The sequence below is a fragment of the Hemibagrus wyckioides genome, linkage group LG09 (assembly GCF_019097595.1).
Source record: "Hemibagrus wyckioides isolate EC202008001 linkage group LG09, SWU_Hwy_1.0, whole genome shotgun sequence".
Lineage (NCBI taxonomy): Eukaryota > Metazoa > Chordata > Actinopteri > Siluriformes > Bagridae > Hemibagrus > Hemibagrus wyckioides.
The window spans coordinates 15,574,057-15,591,770 of record NC_080718.1 but is presented as its reverse complement, the minus strand read 5'-3'; the positions used below and the strand labels follow the sequence as shown (position 1 = coordinate 15,591,770).

Sequence of the window (17,714 nt, the reverse complement as noted above, 5' to 3'; positions counted from 1 at the left end):
AACACCGATGTTGTATGCAGCCATTTGTTGGCATGTGCCAAACAGAAGAGAGGGAGGGGTAAGATAATGATGGGGTGTGAGAAAACCTCCCCCTCTCTGTGGGTGGCAGAGTCCATGTTAATGGGGAATGTATTAGCATACTAATATAACCATAGTTCCTTTAGGCAGAGATAGAAGACAAATTTCTCACAACTTCAGTCATTGTCACAATCTGCAGCTTCTCTCAAAACTCTCCCACGTCTGTGTAATGAATCATCCACCTTTAATCATCCTATGACTAATTACAGTTAATGAATCATACTGACATTCCTCAGGCTGTGTTGCTCAATCACACACTTGTTTACTGTGAACATATCAAATTTTAGCCTTCTTTACGGTAATGGTAATCTCTGTGTTGTCTGTTTTTCAATTCAAGCGTACATATGAGTAATTTCACAAAACCTACGTGTGCCAGCCTGGAAGAACCATTCATGTTTTGATAGTTACTAGTATATAGTTTGCAGATTATTGGCTTTCCTTAACTAAAATGCTTGCCATTTTGCAGTTAATGTTCCAGCCTTTTAAAGTCTGCTTAAAATGTGAAAAGGGGGAAAGTATGGATTTTAATATTTCCATTTTGACTGTTCATATCTCAATACAGCTGACCTGAGTAGGCTTAGGGCTGTTTCACTACAGCATGTAGCAACAACCTTATCAAAGCATAACATTTCATGTGTTGGGAAATCACACTTGCTTAACAATGAAGCACATTAAGCTTCAAGATAAGACAATTTGTGCCACTGTGAGCTCCTGCCGCGACCGCTCCTGTAGTGTGAACAGTTCAGTGATGTATTTTCCTCAAACTCTGACTGAGTGCAGAGGTTTGGATATTTTTTGTGCATGTTTAATTTTGCTATTGAATCTTGTAGTATAAACCCCTTTATAGACTTGTTGCAAGAGCAGAAATGAGAAACAAACCAATGACAACCAAAAGGAACTCAAATTCATATACTGTCATATGCCACAGATCCCTGACCCATCTTGAGTAAAACTGTAAAGACAAAATGTAAACACTAAAATATTGCTTATATAAAAATGATTTGCAATCCGTACCAAAAACGATTGTTTGGATTCATTTGTTACAGAACTATTTGCAATTTCACCAACGTGTCATGATTCCTGGTGGAATTCCACACGTATCTTTTCTCTGCACTTTGTCTGCATCTTCCCAAGCAATATTTTTTTTTTCTTATTGCCAACATTTTCTCTTTTTTCTTGTACATATTAGTAACAGTCACATGATAGACAAATTATGTTCATGAGAAAACAGGATTTGGGGATCAGGCATGCTTTGGCAGGAATATCAAGGTGAAAGTTCATAAAATAAAGTGTGCACTTCATCTGCAACTGTGAATACATGTATCAGATTATGATGTGTTCTTCTTTTGCTTCAAATGTTTTGCTTCTAGTCTCCTGCAGATTTGTCTCGCAAGATCCATGCAGGTGATGAGGTGATCCAAGTGAACCAGCAGACAGTGGTAAGTGTCTCCCTGCTCGCACCACAACCTCAGATTTCCAACCGTCCTCTCTGATGCATTCAGGCTCCTAGGCAGGGCTGTAAGTCTTTGTGTGTTTCCTGCTGTAGGTGGGCTGGCAGCTGAAGAACCTGGTGGGTAAGCTAAGGGAGGACCCTAAAGGAGTGGTGCTGCTGCTGAAGAAGAGGCCAGCAGGCACATCCGGCTTCACGCCTGCACCTCTTAAAAACATGCGGTGGAAACCGCCCCAGGCACAGGTTAGTCTCTCCTCAGACATCTATTCTCCATCTCTTACTCTAGTTTCCATCCACTTATTCATATGCAAATTGTTAGGAAAATTTTGAATCTGCATATAAGAGCCTCTGAATGGAAATGGCAGAATTGTCATGGAAAGAAACAAACAGGTTTCTACACATGGTTTGAAAATAATATTAGATAATATCAGGAAGCTGAGAATGGCGTGGCAAATATGTGTTTTGGTTTCTACATGACTGGTTTTACCAGCAGATTTTTGTTTGTCATCTTGTTGGTCCTCTTTGAATTATTCCCATAACAGTAGTTTCTGGTAGAGGAAAACTTGACATGTGAATTTGCAAATGTTTGTCCCATAAGTAGAAAACAAGTAGGGATTTTGATTCCTTTGGTTCATCGAACTGTTGCTTGGTTCAAATTTAAAGACAGACAGGTCATGCTATAATAAAAATGCAGGATGTGCTGTCAATATTAAATATTTTTCTATTAGTACAGCAGATAGAATAATTTTCTTTTAATATCTAAGTATTTTCTGTTCCTATTTGGGCAGAGACGTGTGATTTTCCTTTCATGTCAGTAATGTAAATGAAAGGATTTTTATTTTGTCTGTGAAAAGATGTTCAGATCTACAAATAGTTAATCAGTTATTAATATATTTCACCACAGCTGTAGACAAAAACATAATATAGGCATGGGTCAGACCACACAGGCTGGTTGCTTATTAATTTCTGTAGATTGCAATATTAGTTCAAACACTACGTTTTATTATTTTATTCCGCAGTCCTCTCTGTCCACCAACACGCACTAGAGTTCTTGTACTCTCTAGTCCTTTTTGTTAGTTATTTCTTTACTATAACAAATTCCCTATCATCTACAAAACATTATACTGAAGTTCTAAACCAGGGCATTGTGTGTTTTGTTGTTGTTTGCAATGTGCTTATTCTGAGGTGATTTAACCAAGGCGTTGCTTTATCACTTCTACAAACCCAGTGCTGTGCAAAGGCACAAAGTGACCTTTTTTCAGTCAGTGAGTCCTAGGCACCATCACTGAGACGTTTTTCTGTCTCTTTGTGTAAACAGTTTATTTCTAGCACTGCCAAGCAGAACAATAACAGGGACATTTCACAGTGTGGTGTTAATTGTGATGGATGCACTGTAGATATCACTGACTATAGATCAGATATCATCATTCTCTACATTCCACAGGCTTCACAGCTGTGAAGATGTACTGTGGAGAATGCTCCACATGCTCCCTGTGTTCCATATTCACTCTGTTTTTTTGTCCTGCTCCTTCCGAAAAAATCTGCCACCACATTGTCTTGTGTACTTCCATTTATAAGTTTTGAATAGTATAGACCCAGCCTCTTTTAAACAGGAACAGGCACACCAGACTTTTGTCCAGACATGATTCTGGTCTCTACAGTTCTCCATCAAACTGTGTGTTTAAAGATTTATGTAAAGATAATCCCATTCAAGACCTGTATTTTTAGAAAAATGTAGGCTTTTGGAGCTGCCCAGGCCTGACTATTGCTTTCTGGAAACAAAGAGCTGTTATAATCCAGCAGTCTAGTTGGCAAAGAGATATACCTCCTCAGGTGTCTCCACACCCTGCTGAGACACCATCAGAGCAAGCCATCACAGTCCTGAAGAATGATCCCTAAACAACAGAGCCTCTGCTTACACACAGGCTTCTCGGGACATGTTAGGATCACATTTGATGAAGGTGTCAAAATCTCAAGTGCTAGATATTATATTTCAGCAATGTCGCATTATACAAAGTGTGCAGGTGGATCATACTTTATTCAGTAAGGTGATTTCTTGTTCTGTGGTTTTGTCAGTCAAGATCACAATGCATCATATTTATCAGTAAGATAATGTACTGCTCACCAGACACATTAAGCTCTTATTTCAATATCTGATTTGAATCCTCTTTGTAGTGGATCTGTGCCTGTTATTAAACACTGGCATTATTCTGGCAGTGCACTAGTTTAAACCACCTGCCTAATAGTACTGTGTGTAACTCTAGGAAGAGAACATTTTTGAGCTTGACCCAGTCATGAGAACGTTCATTTACAGAATTAGGGACTTGGCCTGAGGGGCCTGCCTGCAGACATGAATATACTGATGTATGAGTCAGAGGCCCCTTAATAGGCAGCATAGGATTAAGAAATGAATGCAGATGAAAGTACATGAAAAAAAGAAATTTTGGGAACGGCACCACTGAAACCGCAGTAACTGTAAGCCTAAAATAATACACTTTGAATGTACAATCAGTCTTCCTTTAATTTAGAACAGATTTTGTATACTTGATGGTATGTGGAATGGATGTGATAAACTCATCTGTTGATAAATGTCTCTTGTCCTTTAGAGCTCCCAGTCACCCAGTAAAACCCAGTCACCTGACAGCAACAATGGATCAACCAGCAGGAAGCAAAAACCAGCGATCTTGGACTTGTACATCCCCCCACCTCCATCCATGCCTTACATGCCACGGTGAGAGAAACTGGGAAAGCGCGAGAGTGTGAGATTAAGAGACTTAGTGACATTCCTGTGGGTTAATGAATGTACCTCTGTGTTCCCTCCCTTCATCACTAAAGCGTTAAACCTCACTCTGCATTCCCTTCCGCTTTACTTCCTTTCTCTCATAGCTTACTTAAGAGGGCTTTTTACACTCATGCTGGCTGAGTGTTGGCTTATCTTCCTTCCATCTTCTTCTTTTACTTTTACCAATATTTCCATTATACAACTTTAAACCCGTATTGTTTTCAGCTTTTTCCATTGTCCTTTTTTTTAACGAGACATGAAAGGGATACTTCTGATTCATCACCTTGGTTAATTGTATTATTAATTTTCCATAAATAAGTAAACCAACATGTTTTTTTTGACACAGGGAAGTGAGGACCAGCTCATTCAGCAATGTTAACAGCAGACCTAAAGGCTCAGAGTCGCCCAACTCCTTCCTGGATAAGGAAAGCCACCGCCGCTTCACTATCACAGAGCATGACAAGCTGGCTGTCTATCCTATGGAAGCCAATGTGGTGCAAACTCGACTTAGGGAGAGAAACTCCTCATATGGTTAGTAACAAAACAGTCCCAGAGCATTTTAATTGTTAATTTTTGAACTATAATTTAATATTTTATAGATATCACCATATTTCTAATTCTTGGACTGGTTAGTTTTCATTAATTCCTTGTGTGTTTTTGCAATGCAGGTAAACCACGGCCTCTCTCCATGCCTGCTGAAACATGTCTTAGTGTGACAGACCCTTACGCCAGGCCCTGGACACAAGGAAGGAAAGGTAGGAAATGTGCAAAGACCTGTTTCATGTCAGTTTTTAATGTGAGATTTAATCCACACACAAGAATTAAAAACACTGTAAATTTCATAAACATGCTTATCCACATGCTTGAATGTAAAAGTTACTTGAAAGTGCAATATAAGGTGACTGTAATGACCTAAGAGAAAATAGTCCCCTTTGTTTCCATGTTGCTTTTCATCATATGTGAACGAAATATAAGTTATTCACATTACTTTTTGAAAAATCTCGTTTTCATCAATCTAAATTATGGTTAAATATAATGCATACGATTTCCTTAATATTCTTACAAGCATCTTTTCTCATGTTGTGTAGGGGAGGATCTTTTGTACAGATACCTCAGCAACGAGCGCATACCTACTATAGCTGAGGAGGTGCCTGCTATGGGACGCTCATACAACTCTACAGATGAGCGAAGTGTACAAGGTGTTGATCACGTTCGAAACAGCCGGTTCCTTGTCAGTGTAGACCTCCACAACAATGCCACCATCCCTTATCAGGAAGACTTTGCCAAAAATGCTATGACGTCCACTCCGAAAAGACCCCCTGCGGAGCCCTCGCTACTGGTCAGTTGGATCACCAGGCTAAAGCTACTGACTCATTAATGTCATCTTATGCTGTCCAGCTGTCCTGCTTTTTCTCCTTTTTCCTCATGCCTATTCTAAGTCTGCTTCCTTTTCTAACTGATTTTCTGCCTCAAACTGCTTTTTTCACTATTTAACTTGACTGCCTTATAGAATGATAGAAAATGGCCATACTTACCCTCAAAATTTATTATGAATGTTTGGAAACACAGCAGAAAATTATTTTGCAAGAAAACCAAGGGCTGAAATGTTCATCAAACGTTGTTGTCTATTTGCTATTTGCTTTACATATCTACCTCCACAAAATTCTGCTTGTAACAGCACTGCATAAATGTGTTCGTTTCATTTTCACAGTCTGCATCATTTGGGATATTGTAACTTTGCAGACTTTAAAAACGTGTTTCCAAACAGTCTCCATGTGAACTAAAACTGACCCTTGTCATCAAACGCATTTAGGTGTCTCTAATCTCATAACATTTCAATTATGTGTCTTGGTGATTATATTTTGCGTATGAAATACCTACCACACACACACACACACACACACACACACACTTGGTCAGTCAGTGGGCAGACTGACAAAGGAATTTGTCACATTTCTCTATAGGGTTGCTTACTCTGGTTTCTTTAGTGTAATGTTATAATTTATTTTACTGTGTAAACCTTCTCTCATGGTTGGTTTTTTTCTTACCAAGGTTTGTATTTTATTTTATTTTATTGTGATTTGCCTTCTGCAAGTGGAGAAAATATTTAAAAAATGTTTCCTACAAATATCTACCCTTGTGTTTTAAAATAGGGGTATTTTTTTTTGTTGCCTTTGTAATACTTGCCTTTAAATTACAAATGCTGTAGTTTACTATAAGGTTGGATGATGCAGCCACATTTTAAATAATATTTACTAGATTGTGGACAATAATGACAGTGCAGAGTGAAATGATCATCTGGGCTTTTCTCAGCTGCAAGCATCCTCAGATGCCTGACCCATGATAAAAAAAAATGTATTGATTTAACATGCTAAATTAAAACATGTTCATTTAAGGGGAACCTTACCACTTTCTCAGTTAGCTTGAGATTACTTAAAAAAGGACTTGTCAGGATTCTGTAGATACATTTTAATTGGAAAAGTATTCCACATAATTTATAACTGAAGCTCAGCTTCCAAATTCCATATTAAAAAGGGGCCATTTTAAGTGTTGTGACACAGCTAGCTAGTCAGGCAATCTACCTTGCTAATGGTAACACTTCCTCACACTCAATACTAACATGTCTAGTAAGCTAAAATGGGGGAGTGGTTAAAATGTTGGATGACTAGAAGGTTGTGATTTCAAATCATTGGACCACAAACTGTCACTCATGAGCCCTTTAGCCAGACCTTTAACCATCAGCTGTATACATGAGACTAAAAAATATATGCAGGTTACTCTGGATAAGGGCTTCTGCCAAATGGCATAAATGTAAATCTTTTCCATAGTTAAGTTCAGTTCTGCATCACTTGTTTTCTGATAAAGTAACTGGGAGAAAATAGAAAATGTTCACAAAGAATGAGAAAGTGATAAACAGTTTTTTTCTGTACACTGCTTGCATATCAGGTTTTAGTAAAGTTTAGGGGAACATGCTGTGTGTGTTGTTTTTGTTAAAAATAGTTGGAAAGTTCAGCTGCTCAACAGGAGTTCACTGACTGAACCTGCACTGTCCTGGTTGATTCTGCATAGTTCAGTCGGAGCTCATACTCTTAAAAAAGCAGAGACATTATATAAGTCTAGTATCAGACTGTATACTGTACATACAATAAGTGGAGTTGATCTACTGCAGAGTGGCTTAATTATTGCCCAGAAAATCCCCTTTAATGCTGGAAATATTTAGCGAGGTTAAATCAAACTGCTTTATGCCTTGGGTGTCTACATGTATACAAGCGTCTTTACAATGCTGGTCTTGTGTGTTTTTGTCATTCATTACAGTTTATTTGAGGTTCATAGCTCAGCCCAAAAGTTGCAGCACAGTGGCTAAACAGTATTAAAGTATTGTAAGATATTTATATTGCATTTGGGGATTATTTGTACTTTTGTACTATAAGTCATGTGTATCATTAAAAGTGCCATGTCACATCTGTTTTGTATTGTCTTCATTTAATTATATTTCATTTATACTTTGGTTTAACAATACTCACATTAACAATATAGGTCAGAATTTAGGTATCAGGTCAAAGGCAGTTTCTACTAAAGCAAATAAGATAGCAAGAGGCACATGTGATGTCAGTAATGTAAACAACAAATAACTTGCCCAGTAGATAACATGGCTTGAACAAAAAAGTCACAAATGCAACAGTTGACTTAAATAAATAGGGCTTAGTTCTGGTTGAAGACTTACATGAAAATAATAATCCTCATTCTTTTTGCTGATTGTAAATAATGTTCACCATCACAAACAGTACATGCAAAGATAAGGCACATGTTATTAATAAATAATTATTATTGGTATATATTTTACATATACTGTATAAAACTTGATAAATGTGATGAGAATATTACAATATACAATATGCATGTATTAAAACACAAGTTTTAAGAGGCATTTTCAACTGATTTGACTTTATTTGAATTCTTCATCTCGTTCCTTGACCATAATGCCGTTGCCCTCTCCGTCCCTCACACCGTCCTCTCTGTTCCTCTCTGCTCTGCTCTGGCTTGTCTGGGAATTCTCAACAACTCTACTCATACTACTAAATTTCCCTCTAAGCCTCTGCCTTGCTTTAGCTTCTCTAACAATATACAGAATTCTTCAAATCCATAAAAGAGCTGTGTTTGAAATGTGCTCATGTTTTCTTAGCAAACTGCATGGTTAATCTTTTTGCAAATGAACTGTGTAAATTGAAGAAAATCTTTTAATGAATAGTCAGAAGGGTCGGTTTCTTTCAGTTTGCATGAACAGATTCTTTCACAAACAGCTTTTAGGGACTGTAATCTCTGCTGTACTTTAAAACCTCAGGAGAATATCTGTCTAGCTTTTTCTTTTAACCCCTTTACTTTTGAAACAAAAAAACATTTCTATTCGACCATTCTATGCCTTCTAAGGAAATTATATAAATACTTTATGTTTCATATGTTGTTGTTCCACCCAAATTTCAGTGGATCAGTGGCCTCTTATTGTAGTGTAGCTTATTTCTTTGTCTGTGTCCCATTACAGGATCCTGACTGGCCATCCAGCAATGCGTTTATGAACAAGTGAGTGGCTATTGTACTGCACCTATGAAGCAGCCCTTATAAGTCTCCTCAGACTGCATATCCAGTTACACTGACACTCCTCTGACACTCCTCCAGGCCAGGCCTCATATATTTGGTGGTGTCAGTTGTGTGGAATGCATGAAGGGTGGCTTGGGTGCTGATTTGCCAGTAGTGACAGCACACAGTGAGGCACAAAACACAGATGGACATAGAACATAACACACGTAAATCCAGACTTGCTATCATTGAAACGAGCATCACTCGGATAGAAATGACGTGTCTGAGAAATGTAGGTCATGCAAAAATAGCACTCCACTGTTAGCCACTCAGAGTAAGAGAGGAACTACTTAAAGCCTGAAAGTCCTGTGGTTACAAATTCAGAGCAGGTGTCATGTCTCTCATTATGGGCAAGATGGATGGCTAATCCAGTTCACTTTCTACCTGATCCTACTTCAATGAATGCAAAATAATCTTCTTCTAACTTTTGCTACAAAGAAATGGAAATTAATCTACCTACATAGGTTCGATTTGGCTATCTGCAAAATTAATACCTGCAGTGGATTTTAAAAATAAAGAGTATAATCGTGACCTCATTGTAAAAGCACAAAAGGATTTAGCCTCCACATTTCAATATCCCAAAAAAAAACCTGTCATGTCTTACATTAGTCATCTTGACAAATTGTCTTTGAATACTGGTTTACATTTCTGGAAATGACATACTTTACCAAAATTATAGGTTTACACTTTTTTATGGCATGGGATCTGTTTTTTTTTTTAAAGGGTCTGCGTCTTAAGCCAGCACAAAAATGTGATAAACTCTTTGCCCAATTTTTCAGAAAGGATGAATTCATACACACAAAACACAAGGAGAAATTCTACCATTATGATAAGAATTGAAATATTAAGCAGATAGAAAGCACTTTAACTACATACCATGTTACAAAGGGAAAGACTAAATGGTGCCTATAAAATGTATATAAAACTTTTAATGATGCTTTAGATTGCCTCCCTGTCATGTATTTGTATCCATTGTGGCTTATATGCATTTTCTGGCCTGCCTTGATTAGGTACAGCACCTCAGCAATGCGAGCCTGGTCATTCTCTCAAGCGGTAAGTACCTCTCTCTTTTCACTGATGAGTCTGATGCATTTCACTTTATTTTTGTGTGTTTTGAATACATCACTTGGAGCATAGTGCATTGACCTGTAGTACACTGGGAATGAGCTAAACAGCAATCCGAGGTCAGAAAGTAATACTAAAGAGGATGTCTCTGATCCTGGACTGTAAACCATTAACACTGACACTATATAGTTATTGTATAGTTATTAAACATTATATGCACACCTGTGTTGGACCTGTAAATTTTTCCCCCAATTCAGTTATATAATGAGGATAATAATATTACAATTATTATTTAATAATGCTTTTTCTTTCCTACTCATATCTGTAGTATAAACTGCATAATTAAACACAGATCATTCACCCTACTCAGAACCTTTATGAATTCACACTTTTACCTTTTCTGCTGTGAATACCTTATATTTTACAGCTTAAAGCATATATATTTGCTCACATTTTAAAGTGATTTAAAGTGAAAGTTGTGAGAGCATGACAGGTGCTGATCTCAAATTCCCTGTGTGTGACATGAACATTTAACATATAAGACCCTTTCCCACGGCCCCCTCCCCACTTCTACACACACACTGTTACTGTCCATCTATGTATACTGTGTCTGAGGCTGTATGAAGCTCAATTTTGTATCCCATGTCAGAGTCGTAGGCCTTCTTTCCAATTCTCACCTGATATCCTAGTCATATGATTTTTCTTTTTCTACATGACAACTGTCATTCATTAATCTTTGTACTATGTTTATAGTTTAAGAATGGAAGTTATGCTTAGATTTCTTTATATTTTCTTCAGAGGGATATTCTGTGTCTGGGTACTCATGATTAGTAACATGAAAAATAAAAATTCACTAGAATTCATAATTGACAAATGATCCATCAATCCATCTTCCCATGAAATCCACCAAAGCAGTATAGGGAAGTGAATAAGGACTTCATACTGTGAGGTCTAATACTGTGATTATGTAAATGAAACTGCACTAAAATTCATATGAAGAGGTATTTGTTGCCAGAGGCCAGAGGTGAACAGACACATGGAACGTGTCATTTCATTAGCTTGAATCCCACTTGTCATTATGATATTTAAGTGGGGGGCTAGGAAGGAAGTGCCTATATGTTATCATCAGCAGTCAGTCATTTTAATAGTGTGTGTGCAAACACTGTGAGCACTGTTTTGGCTACAGCTCCAACAGTCTGCTGATAAGTATAGAGAGTTTTAAAGAATGTAAATAACGTGCACTTTTGACTCTTCAGTTCAGTGGTGCGTCCAGATTCTTAGACAGAACAACGCTGCCTTTTCAGAATATTTTATTATCTTATCAGTAACTGCTTAATCCTGTTCAGGGTTGTACTGAATCTGGAGCCTATCCCAGGAACAGTGGGTGTGACACAGGAATACACCCTGGATAAGATGCCAGCCCATTGCAAAGCACCATGCACACACATTTAAACACTCATTTATTGTAACCAACCTACTGGCTCTGTTTTTGGGATGTGGGAGGAAACCAGAGGAAACCAATGACAGGGAGACATGGGGGAAAATAGGGAGAAACTTCACACAGACAGTAAGTTTAGCTTAGAATCCTGTGGTAGGGCAATGCTACTCACTACACCATGCTTTGTCTTAACTTTTTATTGGTGCAGAATAAAAGGCCAAATAATGACTTCTGTACAGGCTTCTTAGTGGCTCTATAGGTCCTAATTACTAAGGCAAAATTATGATTAAACTCAAATAACAGTCAGCATGAAATATAATTCATTAAAGGTTTGGTGGCATTTTTTTCCCCTTTTGCTAATGGTTACCCAAAGCACACTCTCGCCTCCATTGCTCTGTAATCCTCACGTCTACTTTTCCCATGTTTAAAACTGTATTAGAGCGACACCCAGTGGCTATTCGCGGTACTACAGATATATTTGAGCGTGTTCACGCGTAGTTAAACGCTTTCGTAGTCGTGTTTGATACCATTTAAACACACATTATATCACTTTCGTGCTATAATAAAACAAATAACCAACAACTGGGTGATCTCTTCCTTCCACAGTAGTCAGTGGTTGTCATGCTCTGTAAGTTTATCAACAGTCATACAGATTTGTTGCCAAAAAAAAAAAAAATTGGTTAAAACCCACAGTTGAGATCAGTGAAAAACCAAGAATCACCCGCTAAGGAAACATACTGGAAAAGAAGAAAGAAAAAGAAGAAGAAACTGGCAAACAGGAATAGAAATATTGGCCACACTCTGAGCCCAAACATGAACTTCACTTTCATAGTTCCTCTTTCTTTTGTCAGCAGTGGCTCACACACCTGCAGCTATCGCACGACTAAGAAAATTGGAGCTGTGTAATGAATGTATAACGCTGGTTATTATTATTCTTATTATTTTCTTTCTTCCTTCCTTTCTTTTTTCTTTTTTTTTTTTTAAATTACTTTTACGTGACTCAGTCCTTAACCGCATATTGTGTTAGTCAATAGTACACAACATCCCTCTGTGTGAATGTGATCAGTCTCTGTTGTGTGGCTGGTTTGCTGTGGGCTCGTTGCCCACAGCAAAAAAAAAAAAAAAAAATCCCCGTAAAAACACTTTAGACGTTTTAGTTTTTGCGTAAGGAAAGCTTTTTCACAAGTGTGTGGAGGTTTGAAGTTTTTTCAGTCCTCGCCGCTAGAGGAGAATGTTTGCTCAAGACAAAACGGATTGTTTCTCGACATCATCCAACACAAGTAAGTCTACTATAGAGGATATGACACTGATGAAGGAGTGTGGATTTAGGATTTGGGGTTTTAACCTATGTCTAATTCATGGAAAAACTGCCTTGTACTTCACTTATACAAAGAAGCTCATTTAAACAGTAAGTAAAATGTCTTTGGAGTAATACTGGCAACTAACTGTTTTTTTAATACACTGATTTACAGGACATCTGTCAGTCCAGCTGAAAATAAGTTGGCAACTCGGTATAAATAAAAAATAATAATGTCTATATACAGGGGAGGTAACAGATAACACTGTGTCAGGGTTTTTTTTTCCCCCCTCCATCATTATCCTGAGCATTAATGTGCTTGTTAAGCAGCAGGTCATTATTGTAAACTGGGTTAACTAATATGAGAACTATATCCATTTTCCATTTATTGAGTTTTTAATTTAAATAGTGTTTTTTGTTCACCATTATTCAGGGAATACTGTACTGAAATATATATAATGTCAGTTAGAAAAGTTTAATCTGTGAATTTTGCTGCAAATCGTATATATTTGGAGAAATTGTTAGAGAAATTGTTTGATACTGAAGTGCTCTTTCACCCTTGAACCACATCATGTTACATGAAAAAGGAGGAACTGAAACAAGTTGAGGAAATTGAGTAATACCCCTCTTCATTTAGTTTGTCTTTTCCAGTAGTATAAATGGATGCAGCTTGTCGAGCCTAGTATGCTGGATAAGATTCAGACATTTGGCTTTTGCCAAAGACATTTGGCAAAGTAATCCTGACTCCCATCTCCTAGACCACCGTAACCTTGAATTCAGTGTTCCTAATCCAACTGTGTTGAGAAGAGTTATAGAAAAAGAATATGTACCGCCTCTAAAGGACTGAGTGCATCGTCCTTACATATTCAGGAAGTAGACTCAGTCATCATGATTTTTGTAAAATGGTATGATACTTTGACACTTCTACTCTTCTACTTCTTCCAAAAAAAAAAAAAACTGCTTATATGTTTAGAAGTACTTTAGCTTGGTCGTAATTTAGAAGCAGTGAATCTCATCGGAGCACCAAACTGCACAAATTTTTCAGCGAGAGCTTAGTTAATCACTCCATTTTAGTGCAGTTTTGTGTGGTGCATTTTTTCAGTGAAGCTGTTCTCTGTATGTGATGTCACTTCCCACCACTTCCCTGAGAGAAGCATGTTTGTGGTTTCAGCTGAGTTTCACATTTCACTTCTTCAGTTTATGTGGATTAATCTTATTGACTAGTAGTGTTTGTGATTCTGTGATTATTTTGAGTTAAGTGGCCAGATTTGGTTATGTTTCAGGCATCTTTCCCCATCTCGCTAGCCCCTCGAACAGATGCTGATGAATACAACCCTGTAAGTACACTACCGTTCCTCGTGTGTATTAGGTAGAATTGTTTTCTCAATACAGCGAATAAAAATTTATTTATTAATGCATGTGCATCTATTTTTAGGTGTCCCTCAGGCACAAGTCTAAGAAGAAGACTCGAGGTAGGCCAGGGATCACAGTGTACACAGCTATGCAATAGTCATGTATAAAAACAATGACTAAAGTGATTTGTTTTAAATAGACAATGCAACAATGAGCAGGAGGAGGGTTTCCGTGAAGGACCTGAACCCAGTGGACCACCAGGGCTGGCTTTACCGAAAGACTGCGGGGAAAGGGTTCCTAGGCATTAAATGGAAGAAGTACTGGTTTGTACTGAAGAAAACCTCACTGTATTGGTACACCAACCAGCTTGTGAGTACAACCATTAGCATATGAAACTACAGTAAATGTCCATAATTAATATTGCAAAAGTTTATTTTCTTTATGTACTAAAATAGAAGGATTTATTTACATTGTAACGTCTTCCTTTGTTTTTATAGGCTGAAAAAGCAGAGGGTTACATTAACCTGACAGATTTTCTGATTGACCGGGCAATGGAGTGCAAAAAGAAATAGTGAGTGACATTTTTGTCCTTTAGGACAAGTGATGTGATTAATATATTCACAAGAACATATTAAACTAGCGCATAAAAGCCTCAGCCAAATGAGTTATTGAGCTGATTTTAATAGACAAAGACAGCTGATAAATGTCTACTTTCACATGGCTTCTCAAGCTGCTGACTCTGTGTGTAAAAATACATACCATAGTCTTTTTTCATGTTTATAGTTTTTTTGTGTTTTTACTCCAGTGCTATAAAAGCGTGCCACCCAAAGGCCACAATTTTCTTCTTTGCTGCTGAGAATCATGAGGAGATGAACATGTAAGACTGCTGCCATTGCATTAAAAATAAAGCACACTAGAATGACATGATATTATTTAAGCTCTTCCTGTCCTGCTGTGGCTTTCAGATGGCTGAATAAGCTTGGTCTTGCGTCCATACAGTATGAACCCATAGAAAGCCATCCAGCTGGTGAGTCCTCATGTGACTATGATTCAAGTTTCTGAATTTGACACATGCAGGAATTTATGAGGTTTAACTGTGTGTGTGTCTGTGTGTGTTTGTGTGTGTGTGTGTGTGTGTGTGCACACATGTGCGGGAATACCAGAATGTTACAGTGAATCTAGTGATCATGAGGAGGCTGAGTCCACTGAAGCACCCCCTCCACCCTACTCTGAGCAGCTGCTGAACCAGACTGTGAACAATCCACCAGGAACTGGACAACCAGTGAGTACTTTTTGTAAGAAATATAATCCATTGAACTGGCTTGCAAAGGACTTGAGTTGAGCAAGACCGGTTTTATGCGTTATTGTGTTCTAAAATGTGTCACAACGTAACTTAACATACTTCGAGTGCAAGCGCCATTCTGTGCATTGCAGCACTGGCGCTGTCATGTGGAATGGGTGGAGTTATTTCTTCCTGATACACTAACAGGAGCACAGTTATTGCACTCATTCTAATATCCTTATGGTTTCTATAATCTAATTCACAGAGACTTGAATTATCTAATGTAAACAGTGGACGTAATCTAAGGTTTAAAAATGTTATTCAACAAAGAATAATAAAATTGTTAATATGCTGAAGCTTTCTGTAGCATGATGCTTATTTAACATTTAGGGAAGGAGTCTTGCGTGTCATCACTTTGTAACGGTCAGTTAGGTGTCGTCAGGAGACTCTTTAGGACACGACTTCCTGCTTTCTCAGTAACATGACATGCTGAGTTTCTCTGTCTTATTCATCTTCAAGAGCAATAAAAAAAGACAGGCTGGTGACAGAATGACTGTTTACATCTATAAAAATGTAGGTGATACCAGGAACTAGTTTAGTTCACTAAGAAGTAGCCATGGTATAATAAAACATTTTGAAATCGTCATACCAGAACTCCCTCTACTGTTTGAATGAATGAGATTTGTGAAAATCATAATCAAACAAAACCATTTTTCAAGATAAACTATTCCAGTTGCCTTGATATTTTATTTGTTTTATTATAGATCTCAAATACTATTAGACATTAAATATAATCTGATGACTGAAAACCTTTAAAGGCATGGATGGGAATCACTTCACTGAGGTTTAAATGACAGTCAGTGTCCTAGATCTTAGTTGAACTGACGAATCACTCAGTTAAATGGCAGAATTTTATACCAGATTTAGTATATATTATGCAGATCATGTGTCCTGTACCCCAGTACAGTGAGGCTATGCTAACAAAGGTTTAAAAAAAAAAAAAAAACTTCACAGCAGTGGAGTTGTGCCTGTCCTCCTCATCCCTGTTTTCTGTCCACCTTCTAAAAACATGCCAGTAGTTAGATTAGCTATACTAAATCACCCCTCTGTGTGTGTGTGTGTGTTTGGTTCCCTGTGACTGGCATTCAAATCCATGGTGTATTCCTGCATGTTTCTGACACTCCTCTCTTTGTCCTTTTTTTCAGCGGAGTCTTCCTCCTCCATACTCATCTCCTGTTCCCAGTGAGGCTTCCCCATCCACTCCTGTGAGCACCATGACGTCCCAAAGCTCTATGTCCTCTCTGGCAAAACAGCGCCAGTCTTGGCTAGACCTTGTTTCCCAGGCTGGACCTACTGCTGCAGAGAACATAGTGTCCTTTGCTCAGGTTCACGCTCAAGAAGACACAGCACCAAACTGCTGTAAGACTGCTGCTGCTCTGGCCCAAGAACCCCGGACCAGCGTAGAACCCACACAGCATGCGCCGTCTCATTCAGAACAGAACCTGATCACACATAACTTCAGTAAGCATATACAATTCCTATGACTTGCTGTCATTATTTTCATCTGCAAGCCTGGCATGCCATAACTCATGATTTTTTGGGTGTTTGTTTTTTGTTTTGTTTTAATTAGTTTTTTTGTGTGTGTGAGCTAAGCTGGAACATATGATCCAGAAATGCAGAAGTACAGGCTTTTGACTGGTCAAACAGTCAACAAAGAATTGTGCTAATGGTGTATGTTATCATATTTTGTTCCCTAAGTGTTATTTTCCTTTCCAGCAACAGCAAAAACAGTTCTACTGAAAAACTGCTACAGTGTAAAACCTACACCATAGCTTGTCACTTGTTCAGATATGTTATTGTTATTTACCAGCCAGATTTTTCTACTACTGTCCCCTCTCGTCCAGTAGGCAACCTCAAGAGGATAATGTCCAAATTCCTGCTTTCACACACGGATGGTCAGATACAGACAGTATTGGATTAGATTAGATATTAAGCACTGTGATGGCATGTTGCTGGGCAGAAAAGCACTATTAGTGTTACATTTACTGATATGACACTTCATTCACTTTATTCTCAAGAATTCTCAAAGAAATTATTGATTTTATTTTCAGAAGTTGAGGAAAGCACTAGTGATGAGATGGAGAAATTGTACAGAGATCTGAAAAGGGCAAGCCTATCTCCCATGGGTGAGCGGAGGCCATCATCAAAACGGGAATTCAGAGCTTCCTTTATAAAGCGCTGCAAAAACCACAAAGTCAATGACAAGTTGCATCTCGTTCGAGCGCTCAACAGCACACTGAAGGTTAGCATTTTAACCCAGATATTTTATCAGAT

General features: G+C 38.0%; 1 protein-coding gene across 2 annotated transcripts in view; it reads left to right on the top strand.

Annotated features, from left to right (window-relative positions):
- Window positions 1-17,714, top strand: part of LOC131359139 (connector enhancer of kinase suppressor of ras 3-like) — a 44,871-nt gene that overhangs the window by 26,507 nt on the left and 650 nt on the right. Inside the window, exons 8-24 of one of the 2 annotated variants that reach the window (XM_058398756.1) lie at window positions 1,449-1,517; window positions 1,625-1,771; window positions 4,135-4,259; window positions 4,657-4,841; window positions 4,979-5,065; window positions 5,399-5,649; window positions 8,851-8,888; window positions 9,956-9,998; window positions 14,029-14,082; window positions 14,181-14,217; window positions 14,298-14,467; window positions 14,596-14,669; window positions 14,904-14,975; window positions 15,064-15,125; window positions 15,262-15,380; window positions 16,586-16,901; window positions 17,495-17,682. In XM_058398756.1, the coding sequence (XP_058254739.1) occupies window positions 1,449-1,517; window positions 1,625-1,771; window positions 4,135-4,259; window positions 4,657-4,841; window positions 4,979-5,065; window positions 5,399-5,649; window positions 8,851-8,888; window positions 9,956-9,998; window positions 14,029-14,082; window positions 14,181-14,217; window positions 14,298-14,467; window positions 14,596-14,669; window positions 14,904-14,975; window positions 15,064-15,125; window positions 15,262-15,380; window positions 16,586-16,901; window positions 17,495-17,682 (2,037 nt within the window). Of the gene's footprint in view, window positions 1-1,448; window positions 1,518-1,624; window positions 1,772-4,134; window positions 4,260-4,656; window positions 4,842-4,978; window positions 5,066-5,398; window positions 5,650-8,850; window positions 8,889-9,955; window positions 9,999-14,028; window positions 14,083-14,180; window positions 14,218-14,297; window positions 14,468-14,595; window positions 14,670-14,903; window positions 14,976-15,063; window positions 15,126-15,261; window positions 15,381-16,585; window positions 16,902-17,491; window positions 17,683-17,714 lie in introns of both variants that reach the window. The other variant, XM_058398755.1, reaches the window with a different exon arrangement.